Source organism: Arachis stenosperma, chromosome 1 (assembly GCF_014773155.1).
Source record: "Arachis stenosperma cultivar V10309 chromosome 1, arast.V10309.gnm1.PFL2, whole genome shotgun sequence".
Taxonomy (NCBI): Eukaryota; Viridiplantae; Streptophyta; class Magnoliopsida; order Fabales; family Fabaceae; genus Arachis; species Arachis stenosperma.
The window spans coordinates 121,302,321-121,315,961 of record NC_080377.1 but is presented as its reverse complement, the minus strand read 5'-3'; the positions used below and the strand labels follow the sequence as shown (position 1 = coordinate 121,315,961).

Here is a 13,641-nt window from a genome sequence, read left to right as displayed (position 1 = left end):
ATAAGGATATAAGAGATATTATGAACGGAAAAAGATCTTTATTAATTAGGAAGGTATCTTCTTGCTACTAAGGGTCTTGATAGCCTATTTTCCTTTAGTCTCTACTATGATGCCTCGTTAAAAACCCTTCTCCAGAAAAAACCCTTTTGGGAAAAAATCATGAAGTTGGGAAAAGAGTACATCAGGGAGTAGAGTTCGCTTTTAACTGTAGTACCTTTTCATATTACAAGCATGCCACGACCTTGGTAGCTCAGTGCCGTTCAGGTCGGTTACTTTATAATAACCTTTCCCTAATACTTCTTTGATTTTGTACGGTCCCTTCCAATTTGCGGCGAGCTTTCCTTCTCCTGATTTGTTGACTCCAATGTCGTTTCTGATTAGGACCAAGTCATCTGTAGCAAATGTTCTTCGAATGACTTTTTTGTTATATCTTGTAGTCATTCTTTGCTTCAGCGCAGCTTCTCTTATCTGGGCGCCTTCTCGGACTTCGGGGAGCAAGTCGAGCTCCTCTTTGTGTCCTCGTATATTTCCGACCTCGTCGTGGAGAATTACCCTTGGGCTTTGCTCATTGATTTCTATTGGAATCATGGCTTCTACGCCATAGACTAGTCGGAAGGGTGTTTCTCCTGTGGCGGATTGAGGAGTTGTCCTATAAGCCCATAACACCTGAAGGAGCTCTTCAGCCCAAGCTCCTTTTGCTTCCTGTAGTCTCTTCTTTAATCCTGCCAGTATGACCTTGTTAGCTGCCTCGGCTTGCCCATTAGCTTGTGGGTGTTCTACCGAGGTGAACTGGTGCTTGATTTTCAGACTGGCCACTAGATTTCTGAAGGTGGCATCGGTGAATTGGGTTCCATTGTCTGTAGTGATGGAATAAGGTATTCCATACCTTGTGATAATATTTTTGTAGAGGAACCTGCGACTTCTTTGAGCGGTGATAGTGGCTAGCGGTTCTGCTTCTATCCATTTTGTGAAGTAATCTATTCCCACGATCAAGTATTTAACTTGTCCCGGTGCTTGGGGAAAAGGACCTAACAAGTCCATTCCCCATTTTGCGAAAGGCCAGGGAGAAGTGATACTGATGAGCTCTTCTGGTGGAGCTACGTGGAAATTTGCGTGCATCTGACATGGTTGGCATTTTTTCACAAATTCCGTGGCATCTTTCTGCAAGGTTGGCCAGTAGAATCCAGCTCGGATTACTTTTCTGGCTAATGACCTTGCTCCGAGATGATTTCCGCAGATCCCGCTATGTACTTCCTCCAACACCTCGGCGGTCCTTGAGGTCGGTACGCATTTTAATAATGGTGTTGATATTCTTCTTCGGTAGAGGACATTTCTTACCAAAGTGTAATGCTGTGCTTCCCTTCGGATTCTTTTGGCCTCCTTTTCCTCCTTAGGGAGGATGTCGAATTTCAAGTATTCGACTAAGGGATCCATCCATCCGAGGTTTAAACCGACTACCTCGAGTGCCTCTTGTCTGTCTTCTGTTTTGGATACCGAGGGCTCTTGGAGGGTTTCTTGAATCAGGCTTCTGTTGTTTCCTCCTGGTTTGGTACTTGCTAACTTGGAGAGGGCATCTGCTCTACTATTTAGATCCCGAGGTATGTGTTTGACCTCAGTTTCCGCAAAGTGCCCGAGGTGCTCCAAGGTTTTTTCTAAGTACCTTTTCATATTGGGGTCCTTTGCCTGATACTCTCCACTTATTTGGGAGGTTACCACCTGTGAGTCGCTGTAGATCATCACCTTTGTAGCACCAACTTCTTCTGCTAACTTTAATCCGGCTATCAGGGCTTCATATTCTGCCTGATTGTTTGAAGCCGGGAATTCAAATTTTAAGGAGACCTCTATTTGGGTTCCTTTTTCATCTACCAATATTATGCTCGCGCCGCTTCCCGTTTTGTTGGAGGATCCGTCTACATAGAGTTCCCATGTAGTCGGCTTTTCCTCTTGATCTCCTGCGTATTCTGCAACGAAGTCGGCGAGGCATTGGGCTTTAATTGCTGTCCGAGTTTCATATCTCAGATCGAACTCGGAGAGTTCTATTGCCCATTGAACCATTCTCCCTGCAACATCCGTTTTTTGGAGGATTTGCTTCATGGGTTGGTTTGTGCGGACTCTTATTGTATGAGCCTGGAAGTAAGGTCGTAACCTTCGTGAGGCTATTACTAAGGAGTAGACAAACTTTTCTAGTTTGTGGTACCTTAGTTCAGGGCCTTGCAGGACCTTACTGATGAAATAGACCGGGTGTTGTCCGACCTCGTCTTCTCTGATCAGGGCTGACGAGACAGCCTTGTTTGCTACGAATAGGTATAGGACGAGGTCTTTTCCCGGTATTGGTCTGGTTAAGATAGGAGGTTGGCTTAAGAACCTTTTGAACTCTTGGAACGCCTCCTCGCATTCCAGAGTCCATTCGAATTGGCATCCCTTCCTTAATAAAGAGAATAATGGCAGGGATTTTAGTGCCGATCCCGCCAAGAATCTGGAGAGGGCTGCAAGCCGGCCATTGAGCTGTTGAACCTCTCTCAAACAAGTCGGGCTTTTCATTTCTAGGATGGCTCTGCATTTATCGGGATTGGCCTCAATCCCTCTTTGTGTTAGCATGAATCCTAGAAATTTTCCTGCTTCAACCGCGAAGGCGCATTTTGCGGGATTTAGTCTCATCCCATGCAACCTTATGGTGTCGAAGACTTGTGAGAGGTCGGTTAAGAGGTCGACTTCTTCCTTGGTCTTTACTAGCATGTCGTCGACGTATACTTCCATCAAGCTCCCTAGGTGGGGGGAAAACACTTTATTCATCAACCGTTGGTATGTGGCCCCTGCATTTTTTAATCCGAATGGCATGACCACATAGCAATAGTTTGCCCTTGGTGTGATGAAAGATGTTTTCTCTTGGTCGGGCTCGTACATCGGGATTTGGTTATATCCCGAGTAGGCGTCCATGAATGATAAGTATTGATACCCCGAGCTGGAGTCCACCAGGGTATCAATACTCGGTAGGGGATAAGGGTCCTTAGGACATGCCTTATTCAGGTCGGTATAGTCGACGCACATTCTCCATTTACCATTTTGTTTTTTGACTAGCACTACATTGGCTAGCCACGTTGGGTATTTGACCTCTCTAATAAAGCCGGCTTCTAGGAGCGCCTGCACTTGCTCTTCTACTATTAGGGCTCGTTCCGGGCCGAGCTTGCGTCTTCTTTGCTGTATAGGTCGGGACCCTGGATAAATCGAGAGCCTGTGGGACATGAGCTCGGGGTCAATCCCAGGCATGTCGGAGGCCTTCCAGGCGAAGAGATCGGAATTTTCTCTTAGGAGCTTAGTCAACCCTTGTTTTAGAGTTTCCCCTAGGTTGGCTCCTATGTGAGTGTTTTTTCCTTCCTCTTTACCAACCTGTATCTCCTCGGTTTTTCCTCCCGGTTGTGGTCGCAGCTCTTCTCTGGCCCTTGTGCCGCCGAGCTCTATGGTGTGGACTTCTTTGCCCTTTCCTCTCAGATTTAGGCTTTCATTGTAGCATTTTCTTGCCAATTTTTGGTCTCCCCTCACCGTTGCTATTCCCGCTGAGGTCGGGAATTTCATGCAAAGGTGGGGAGTGGATACCACTGCTCCGAGGCGATTAAGGGTAGTCCTGCCGATTAGGGCTTTATAGGTTGACCCTTCATCAATGACTATGAAGTCTATGCTCAGAGTCCTTGATTTTTCCCCTCTTCCAAAAGTGGTGTGAAGGGGTAAGAATCCCAGTGGCTTTATTGGCGTATCCCCTAACCCGTATAAGGTGTCGGGGTAGGCTCTCAACTCTTTTTCATCTAACCCTAGCTTGTCGAAGGCGGGCTTGAAAAGGATGTCCGCCGAGCTTCCTTGGTCTACTAGGGTTCTGTGGAGATGGGCATTGGCTAGGATCATAGTTATCACCACGGGATCATCATGCCCGGGAATTATCCCTTGCCCATCTTCTTTTGTGAATGAGATAGTGGGGAAGTCGGGTGTCTCTTCCTCGACTTGATAAACTCTTTTGAGATGTCTTTTGCGAGAGGATTTAGTGAGGCCCCCTCCCGCAAATCCTCCCGAGATCATATGAATATGTCTCTCTGGAGTCTGCGGTGGTGGATCTCTTCTATCCATATCATCTCGCTTTCTTTTCCCGTGAGTGTCCGACCTTTCCATGAGATATCTGTCAAGCCGGCCTTCTCTAGCCAGCTTTTCTATCACATTTTTGAGGTCGTAACAATCGTTGGTGGAGTGACCATATATTTTATGGTACTCGCAGTAGTTGCTGCGGCTTCCCCCTTTTTTGTTTTTAATAGGTCTAGGGGGTGGCAGCCTTTCAGTGTGGCAAATCTCTCTGTATACATCCACTATAGAAGTTTTGAGAGGAGTATAAGAGTGATATTTTCTGGGCCTTTCGAGACCGAGCTCTTCCTTCTTCTTGACTTCCCTTTCCCTCTCCTTAGATGAGGGAGGGGGTCCAGGTCGCCAACTCAGGTCTCTTAATTTCGCATTCTCTTCCATGTTGATGTACTTTTCGGCCCTTTCTTGTACATCACTTAGAGAAACGAGGTGCCTTTTAGATATGGACTGTGAGAAGGGACCTTCTCTGAGCCCATTGACTAGCCCCATTATGACTGCCTCTGTGGGCAGGTCTTGGATCTCCAAGCATGCCTTATTGAACCTTTCCATATAGGTTCGTAAAGACTCTCCGGCCTCCTGTTTTATTCCCAGGAGGCTCGGTGCATGTTTTACTTTATCTTTCTGAATTGAAAACCTCATCAAAAACTTCCTTGAGAGGTCTTCAAAGCTGATGATTGATCTTGGTGGGAGGCTATCGAACCACTTCATTGCCGCTTTCGATAAAGTGGTCGGGAAAGCTTTGCATCTTGTAGCGTCGGAGGCATCGGCTAGATACATCCGACTTTTGAAGTTGCTTAGATGATGCTTTGGGTCTGTGGTCCCATCATAGAGGTCCATATCAGGGCTTTTAAAGTTTCTCGGAACTTTTGCCCTCATTATGTCCTCGCTGAAAGGATCCTCTCCACCTGGGAATTGATCTTCTTGGTCGTCGCGGGAGTTATGACCCATGAGGGAGGATTCTAGCTGTAAGAGTTTTCTTTCTAACTCTTTTCGCCGTTCCATCTCCTCTTTGAGGTACCTTTCAGTTTCTTTCTGCTTCTCCCGCTCTTGCTCCAGTTGTTCTAAGCGACTGTGGACTAACCCCATTAGTTCAGTTACGTGGGATGGTCCACCTTTTTCCGATTCTCGCTCGTCTGAGGGATTTGCCTTCGGGTTTTTTACCCCGGAGGTACCCTCTCTATGCTGATCATTAACCTCTTGGTGGAGGGTTAAATCCACATTGTCGTTACCTGCGTTCAGATTCTCTTCTTCGGAATCCGTTTCCGCATGGACTTCTTTGTGGGATCTATCCGCCATCGATGGATGATCTCTCGGGTTCGATCCCCGGCAACGGCGCCAATGTTACGGTGGGTAACTGGAGATTAATAAGATGGATGACGTTTGACGGCCCAAGTGTATGAAGGAGGAGAACTCCGGATGTATCTGCAACTCGGGAGGCTCCGTCCGACTTGCGCGCGTGAGTGAATGGGGGGTGGTACCTGCAAAGACACTCCGATGCCTAAGTTAGCAAGAGTGTGAGCAGGTCTAGAGAGTATTGGACTTAGAGATACCTGAGGCGTGTCAGTGTACTTATAGTGGTGAGCCAATAACCACCGTTGGAGTAGTGCCGTATCTTTAGGATATTAACCGTCCCATTATCTTAGGGAGGTTAAGATATGGCTTTATGAAGTGGTTAGAGAGATTTTAGGGGCGGTTACTCATTTGAATGAGTGTTTATCTGCCAGCCAATCTCATAACCGACTTCTTCATACTAAGTCGTGGTTGACACCGACTTCTTAAGTGGAGGTCGGTGCTTTGCTAGGCTTAATCTGTTGGATCAGGCCTTTTGGTTGGACCTGGGCCCTTAACATTGGGCCAGGGTATGAACATGATATAAGAGAGAAAACATAAGAAAATCCTGCTGTATTGATATAGAAATATTTAAATGGAAAATTCTACTATGCTAAACCCATTTCCTTTCTTTACATGCTGATGACAAATGGAGAGGCTGCTGCGATGACACGCGTTGAGAGAGACTGCCCCAGGAAAGCTAGCTTTCTGCTTTGCAACAGAATATGGGTCCCACACACTTTTATTTGTTGATTACTTTTCAGGTGGTTATGTTTCTAACGTTGGATTAAGTAAGGTGTTAATTTTTTTGTTATTAAGGTTGGTAGTTGTTGCAAAAATGTGATGGGTTATTTTACAAAAAAAGGGTTTGGGTTTAGCCAAAAAAGGCCTTTGTCTTATTACTAATAATGGATTGTAAGATCACCAAAAAAGAGGATTGGATTAGATTGACCCAAAAAAAAAAAGAGGTATGTTTATCATGTTACAAAATATTTTGTTTTGCTGAAAAGTCTTAAATAAGAATATCATAAGAAAAAGCCTATAATAATGTATAATTTAATAATTAAAGTTGTGACCATATTTGTTGGCAAGATAAAAGATAGTGATAATATAATTTTTGAATTGAAAATGAAGTATTAATTTATTTTTTATGAAATTAAAGATCATTTTTTAAAAATGAATTGTCAATAACAATCACCTTTATTTACTTGTATCGTAGAGAGTACGATACTCCCAATTGTTTTATTACTCGATTTTCTTATCGCTACATTTATAATTTTTATTTTTTCTAAGTTGTTAATAATTTCAATTAACATAAATAAGTGAATGAAAATTCAAATAAAAATAAGAAACATAAATATGAGGGAAAAAAAAAGTAAAAAAAAAATATTATAAAAATAAATTAAAATAAAAATACGAAAGCTATGAAAATAAATAATCATAAAATTAAATAATCAATAAAAATTATTGATATACATAGTATGGCCTATAACAGAAATAATAATTATGGTATTAAATGTTATTGTTTAATAATTTAATTTTGCAAACAGTCTATAATTTTAGAATATAATTTTTTATTGTATTTATGAAAGAACAACAGAAATAATGAATAATGATATTCCTAGTTATGTTGTTCCTGAGACCTGTTTTTTCTTTTTTCCATTAAGACATTAAAAACCGAATTTTTTTTCCTGATAAACATACCTCTTTTTTTTTTGGGTCAATCTAATCCAATCCTCTTTTTTGGTGGTCTTACAATCCATTATTAGTAATAAGACAAAGGTCTTTTTTGGCTAAACCCAAACCCCTTTTTTTGTAAAATAACCCATCACATTTTTACAACAACTACCAACCTTAATAACAAAAAAATTAACACCTTACTTAATCCAACGTTAGAAACATAACCACCTGAAAAGTAATCAACAAATAAAAGTGTGTGGGACCCATATTCTGTTGCAAAGCAGAAAGCTAGCTTTCCTGGACAATCTCTCTCAACGCGTGTCATCGCAGCAGCCTCTCCATTTGTCATCAGCATGTAAAGAAAGGAAATGGGTTCAGAAAATGGGTTCAGCATAGGTAAATAGAATAAAACATGATCGGTCATTATATTTTGGTTAAATATGAGGTATAAAAACACAATAAATAAATAATAGATATTAATGATTTATGGCTTTCGTTATAATCATTTGTTCCTAAATAATTAATGAAATTCTTTTTCCTAGTCATAGGCAGGCTAAAATTTGTTACTATAAACAAAGTTTTTGTGCAATTCAATAATATTAGTTTTGTATGTTTTTTTAGGAGAATAAGTAATTGGACCTTTCCATTACTTTGCATAGAATTTTAAAAGTTTTTAAATATAAAATTAGAGGATCTGATTTTTTTGGTTATAATATTATTTTAATTTTTAAAATTTACAGTTTACAAATTGGATCTTTCGATTTATATACTTTCATTTTTTATTTTTAAATACAAAGCGAAAGATAAGAGTATAAAAATGAGAGGATTCGATTTTTGTACTAAAAAATTGAATGGTCTAATCTCTGTATTTTTCAAAAATTAAATGGTCTAATTTTTATTCTTTAAATTAAATTATCTCACATTTTAAAATAATACCACAGAAGTCTAAAGTTCAAAGAAACACTGTTGTTAATCTAATATAAAAACGAAAAAGTACTCATGGGCATGCTTTAAACTTCAAAAAGAAAGTGCGTGTGATGCGTAGAAGAAAATGATACACAATATGAAAAATGGGAGTTCTAGAAGGGCGTGGCGTCTATAAATTTTGATCGACTTCAAATGCAACTGCATTCTGCGTCTTCACTATAATTTATTTGATCAAGTATGCGTAAACATTCAATATTAACGGAACAGAACGCCTTCTTTGAATTTCAATGCTTCTTTAAATTAGTCTCCAAGAATAACAATTAGCAGAAAATTAAAAGAGGATAGAAAAATGAAAATAAAAGACGACCCAACATGAAGGTCGTAGCAATGAGTCAGCCCCTTCACATATACACCATCCCGTCCTCATTCCCCATGATTCCATTATATGTCTATAAATAGAAGCCACTCCTCTCTTCATCAACCACACACTACAAAGCTAACCTCACTTATTACCATCTACTTCTCATTCCTTCCCTTAGCTTCTTAATTCACAATCATGGCCGTCTTCACATTCGAGGATGAAATCACCTCCACCCTGCCCCCTGCCAAGCTTTACAATGCTATGAAGGATGCCGATTCCATCACCCCTAAGATTATTGATGACGTCAAGAGTGTTGAAATCGTTGAGGGAAACGGTGGTCCTGGAACCATCAAGAAACTCACCATTGTTGAGGGTCAGTAACTATTCAATTCAGTAGACATACTATATATCTGATAATTATGTGTTGTGAATTGTAATAATAATAATGATATAAATGCAGATGGAGAAACCAAGTTTATCTTACACAAAGTGGAGGCAATAGATGAGGCTAACTATGCATACAACTACAGCGTGGTTGGAGGAGTGGCGCTGCCTCCCACGGCGGAGAAGATAACATTTGAGACAAAGCTGGTAGAAGGACCCAACGGAGGATCCATTGGGAAGCTGAGTGTGAAGTTCCACTCCAAAGGAGATGCGAAGCCAGAGGAGGAAGACATGAAGAAGGGTAAGGCCAAGGGTGAAGCTCTCTTCAAGGCTATTGAGGGTTACGTCTTGGCCAACCCTGCTCAATATTAGAACACTTAGCTCCATGTTGATTCGCAGTTGTTTTTTTTGGGGGGGGGGGGGGGGGGGGGGGGGGGGGGGGGGGGCATATTTGTGTGTGTGCATGCTTCAAATAAAAACCCATAGTAAAAGAACGATGGGATTCAAATGCAAAAACCCCTAATAGTCGTACATCAATAATATTCAATACCAGAGCCTTTTCAATCATCACTACACGGGAAATGAAAGCATTGAGGATTATGTTATAGGCAAGACATCACGCTTTTAAATGAAAAGCTTTTAATATAATGAACAAAAGCTTAAATGGCTATACTACAGGAAACTATAAGAGATCAGCAGCTCCCTTGATTTATAATCTAAGAGGTAATATATATTTATAATCTAAGAGGCAATATATAAGCATAAAACTCTTTATCCTTTCTAGACATTGATCATCAAAAGCATATTGAATTTTCCTATCTTACTACAATGTTTATGTACCAAAGAATAAATGGGCAAACCGAAACGTGAGAATACGGTCGTGTCTGAACTACTGGGCTGAGGAGGTAAAAGCAACGTTACCCAAACCCATCTTTTGTCCCAACACTGTAAGCTGCTCTACGAAGTCCACTCCAGTCAGGAGTTCTGTTGCCCCGTATATAATGTGCTTAGGAGGCTGCTGTTGTTGTGAAAGCTCTTGCAGACTGCAATATTCAACATAATTACCTCCACCGATCATGAATACAATTGCTTCCTTAAAGGGTCCCTTCAAATGGCTGCTACTTGTTCCTGAACCAGACTTTGGAGCACGTGGATCAAATATAAGATATGAATCTATTTCGGGATTTGGCCTTCCTTCAATCAAGGCTTCAACTGCCCTTGCCAATGCAAGCTGCTTGTCACCAGATAACAGATTTTTAACACCGGCTGTGACTGCACTAATTGACTGTCCATAGAGTTTCTCGGCCCAGTCAACAATGTTACTTCTGCTGGCAGAGTTTGCCGATGCAAAGGAAGCGTTTAATGCCTTGATCTTTTTCACATACTGAAAAGCAGCAGTATCAACCTCTGACTCTTGTAGTACTGCCTCCACACTGTCCACTTCTGATTGATTGATGGTTTCAGAGGAAATAAGATACAGGATGGCAAAACGAAGCTTATCCATCTTGGTGCCCGGTCCCTTAAGCACGCCAAGAAGGTCTTTCCATTCAAGGGTCCCTCTCATCATTGCATTCTCTGTCTTCACATAATTATTGAGCGCTCTCTGTTTAATCTCACTCAACAATGTGGTGGCAATGTTGGTATGCTTATCAATAACCTGCTTCCTCTCTGTCAGCTCAGGCAGCGAGTTCACTGCGTTCATCAAATGCTTTGTGTTACCAATCAAGTCTGTCCCATCGAACTCGGCACCATGTGTCCCACCAGTCCTCTTGTTCACCTCATCCACGTCCCTCTTATACTTATTCAGCTGAGTCTCAATCTCCTCCGCAACCGCTGGAAACTCCAGTGACCCATTTGCAGCCTAAAAGGGGTCAGAACTATCCAACTCATAAGACCTCATCCCACCCTTCTCCCCCTGGACATTCAATCTATTCAACCTCAACCCAAGCACATCATGAACCAGTGGCTGGTACCTAAAATCATGCTGAATCGCCACCGCCAACTCAAAGTTCCTATCAAAGATACACAACACTGGCCTCTGAAACGAGCTAACAAAATTCCCAGCCTCACTAAACAAATTGTTCTTGGACAACAAATGATCCCTTAGCCTCTGATCCAATGCAGATGCAACCATCTCAGCTGGTCCACCCCTAGGGCACCTAATAATTGGCACAACAGCCAAAGTGGCGAGAACACAGAAGAGCCCATTAACAACCTTCTCCACAATCCCCTCAATCTCCCTGTCCCCAGCAGAAGGATCATTAAGCTGAACAAAACAAGACTTATCCGCCAAGGAAAACAAATTGTCCTCAAGAGTGATGAATTCCAAGTACTGATCGTGGACCTTGGAGATCCGCTGGATGGAGTCGGAGGCAAGGGTGCCGGATGCGAGGTTTTCAAGGAGGGGGCGGGGGATGGAGGTTGAGAAATTGAGGTGGAAGGAGTGGTAGAGGGAGCGGGATGCGTCAGAGAGGATGCGGTTGATGTTGTTGGGGGTTGGTTGGACGAAATAGACGGCGGGGACGTCGTGGACGGGGTTGCGGTCCTTGTCGATGAGGAAGTAGAGGGTGACGCCGTGCTTGCGGAGGTCCTTGACGTGGATCAATGGAGAGAGGATGTTCTGGCAGAACCTGTCGTAGATCAGGATCTTGTAAACCTCCTCGTTCGCCGTCGTCGATGACGCGCTTATCGGCTGATTCAGGTTCAGCATCCTCGCGATGCATTCTGGAGCGGATTCAATGAACCAACAATCAAACACAATGCATTGAATTGAAAATGGAGTAATCATTCATTTGAAATTATTACCGGTTTGCTTATGGCGGAGATTGAGAGACATGGTTGGCTGGTCGGTTGTGCTCTATGGATCTGAAATTGGATGGTTGCAATGCAGAATAGTGAAGATGGATAAAATCGAATTAGACGTAGGGTTTTGGTTTGGGATCCAGTTTTCAAACCCTGCACTCGCACAAAGCCGTTAGTCGTAGATCCAGGGGCGAAGCTAGGTAAATGCGTTGTTGGTGGAAGGGGGAGTGTTTCCCACTTTGCATTTTGGTTGGTGTGTTACTGGAGTGCAGCAGAGTGATTCTCTCGTCAATTGACCGTTGAAAACGAAGAGAAAAGATGATAAATAAAAGGGGCGCACTACAATACGGAAGCGTTTCCGGTGAGGCATTGAACCGTACTGAAAGTTCAGTCCTCCATTCTTCTATAACGTTAAGATTTAATGTGAACACGGACGTATGGAGGTTCAGGGAGGACTTCTAACCGGTTAAGTAGTTGTCGAGTATGGATGCGGTGAATATGTCCAATATGCGTGAAGCTAATGCCTAATAAGAGTGATTGGCGTATAGTCGGCTTTAACGCCACCAATAGTGGAGCCAAGCAGTTATGGATTTGGGCCTTATGTAGATTTGTTTTGTGATTATGATCGAGAACGGACTGAGAAAATAAGTCCAGGTATTTATATTTTTTTGTTAAGTGAGGTTCGCAAATAATAATAATAATACTAATAATAATAATAATAATAATAATAATAATAATATGCGGTTTAGCCTATGTTAGACAAAATATTATTTTTGTAAGAAAATTATAAAAAGAAATAATTAGTTATTTAGTAATATTTCTATATATAATATTTATATCTATTTTAAATTAAATTAGATAATTTGATAGTTGGTTATTTATTTAAATTTTGAAATTAACATCAAGCAAGAAGTGCGGAACAGTTACAAGAAATTCAAATTTTCTGCAAGTGGTGTACAAATAATAACTGTTAACTGATATTAGGTTAGTCTATAAACAGAATTTTAGAAAAATGTTGTAACGAGTTCAGTTCTTCTTGGAAAACACTTAGAAACCCAAAATACTCTCAACCCCTTGGCATTACAGAGTATTTTGCTTTTTCCCAGTTTTTATTAATAAAATTCATTTACTTTTACGTCTTCTTCTCTTTTACGTTCATGTTTCTTCTTTCATCTTCTTTTTAATTTCCTATTTGTTTCAATTTCTGCAATTTATTTTGCCACCGGCACCTTGCATTTATTTGTTTATTTGTTACTTTTATTCCTTTTAATTTTATTTGACGTTACAATTGCGACATTGAGATACCCACATTTTCTTTTAAACATTAACAAAAATGAGTAAAACAAATTGGCACGCCCAGTGGGACATTGTCAATAGATTGTAGTTTGTCAAAAGAAAAATCAAGAGTTTTGAATTTGCATGTGGTTGCGCAGTGGTAAGTTCGTGCGTCCAGAGCCAAGAAAATCAGCGTCAGTTGACATGTCAAATACTTCTGCAACATCTTCTTCTACTTCTAGTGATGAGATTAGAGGAAATGAATCCGAAAATTCTCCTGTGATTTCAAACGCAGAGCCTACCTTGATGTCAGTGAGGCATGATGGCGTTGGCCATGCCCATACAGGGTTAAATGCAACTCACATAAATACCGTGGGGTGGCCGCCATATGGCTTGCCACCGGGTATGTTTCCTCCATGGTGACACAAGGATTGCCTGTGCCTCTCTACTCAACTTTTCAAAATCCTATTTACCAAAATTCATATGGCATGTCAAATGTACCTGTTTCTGGAGCGTCAGGTTCACACGTATCACAACAAAATTTTTTACATTCTATTAATACAGGAAATAACAGTGCATCTAATTCTACTACATCCACGGTTACTAGGGTAGAAAATTCCAGACCTGTATTTCCTGACATGTCAAGAGCAATGCCTGTTAATCAACCTAGTCAAACTGTGGGATCTTTAGCAAATATTAGGTAACAGATGGATGAAAGTCACCATGATCTAGTAAACATGTTAACTCATCAAATGGTGACA

General features: G+C 41.3%; 3 protein-coding genes across 3 annotated transcripts; 1 reads left to right on the top strand and 2 right to left on the bottom strand.

Moving 5' to 3' along the window:
* Positions 1-8,506: 8,506 nt before the first annotated feature.
* LOC130966817 (pathogenesis-related protein 2-like) lies at positions 8,507-9,216 on the top strand. The gene is made up of 2 exons (XM_057891667.1): positions 8,507-8,792; positions 8,880-9,216. The coding sequence occupies exons 1-2, from the start codon at positions 8,615-8,617 to the stop codon at positions 9,173-9,175; spliced, it is 474 nt and encodes a 157-aa protein (XP_057747650.1). The 5' UTR covers positions 8,507-8,614; the 3' UTR covers positions 9,176-9,216.
* A 295-nt stretch (positions 9,217-9,511) lies between these two features.
* On the bottom strand, positions 9,512-11,847 carry LOC130939655 (SEC1 family transport protein SLY1-like). Its single transcript, XM_057867746.1, has 2 exons — positions 11,609-11,847; positions 9,512-11,527 (listed from the first exon to the last, which is right to left on the bottom strand). Exons 1-2 carry the CDS (start codon positions 11,637-11,639, stop codon positions 10,665-10,667), a joined length of 894 nt encoding a protein of 297 aa, XP_057723729.1. The 5' UTR covers positions 11,640-11,847; the 3' UTR covers positions 9,512-10,664.
* Positions 9,693-10,505, bottom strand: LOC130932930 (SEC1 family transport protein SLY1). Its single transcript, XM_057862399.1, has one exon. The coding sequence runs from the start codon at positions 10,503-10,505 to the stop codon at positions 9,693-9,695; it is 813 nt and encodes a 270-aa protein (XP_057718382.1).
* Positions 11,848-13,641: the final 1,794 nt, after the last annotated feature.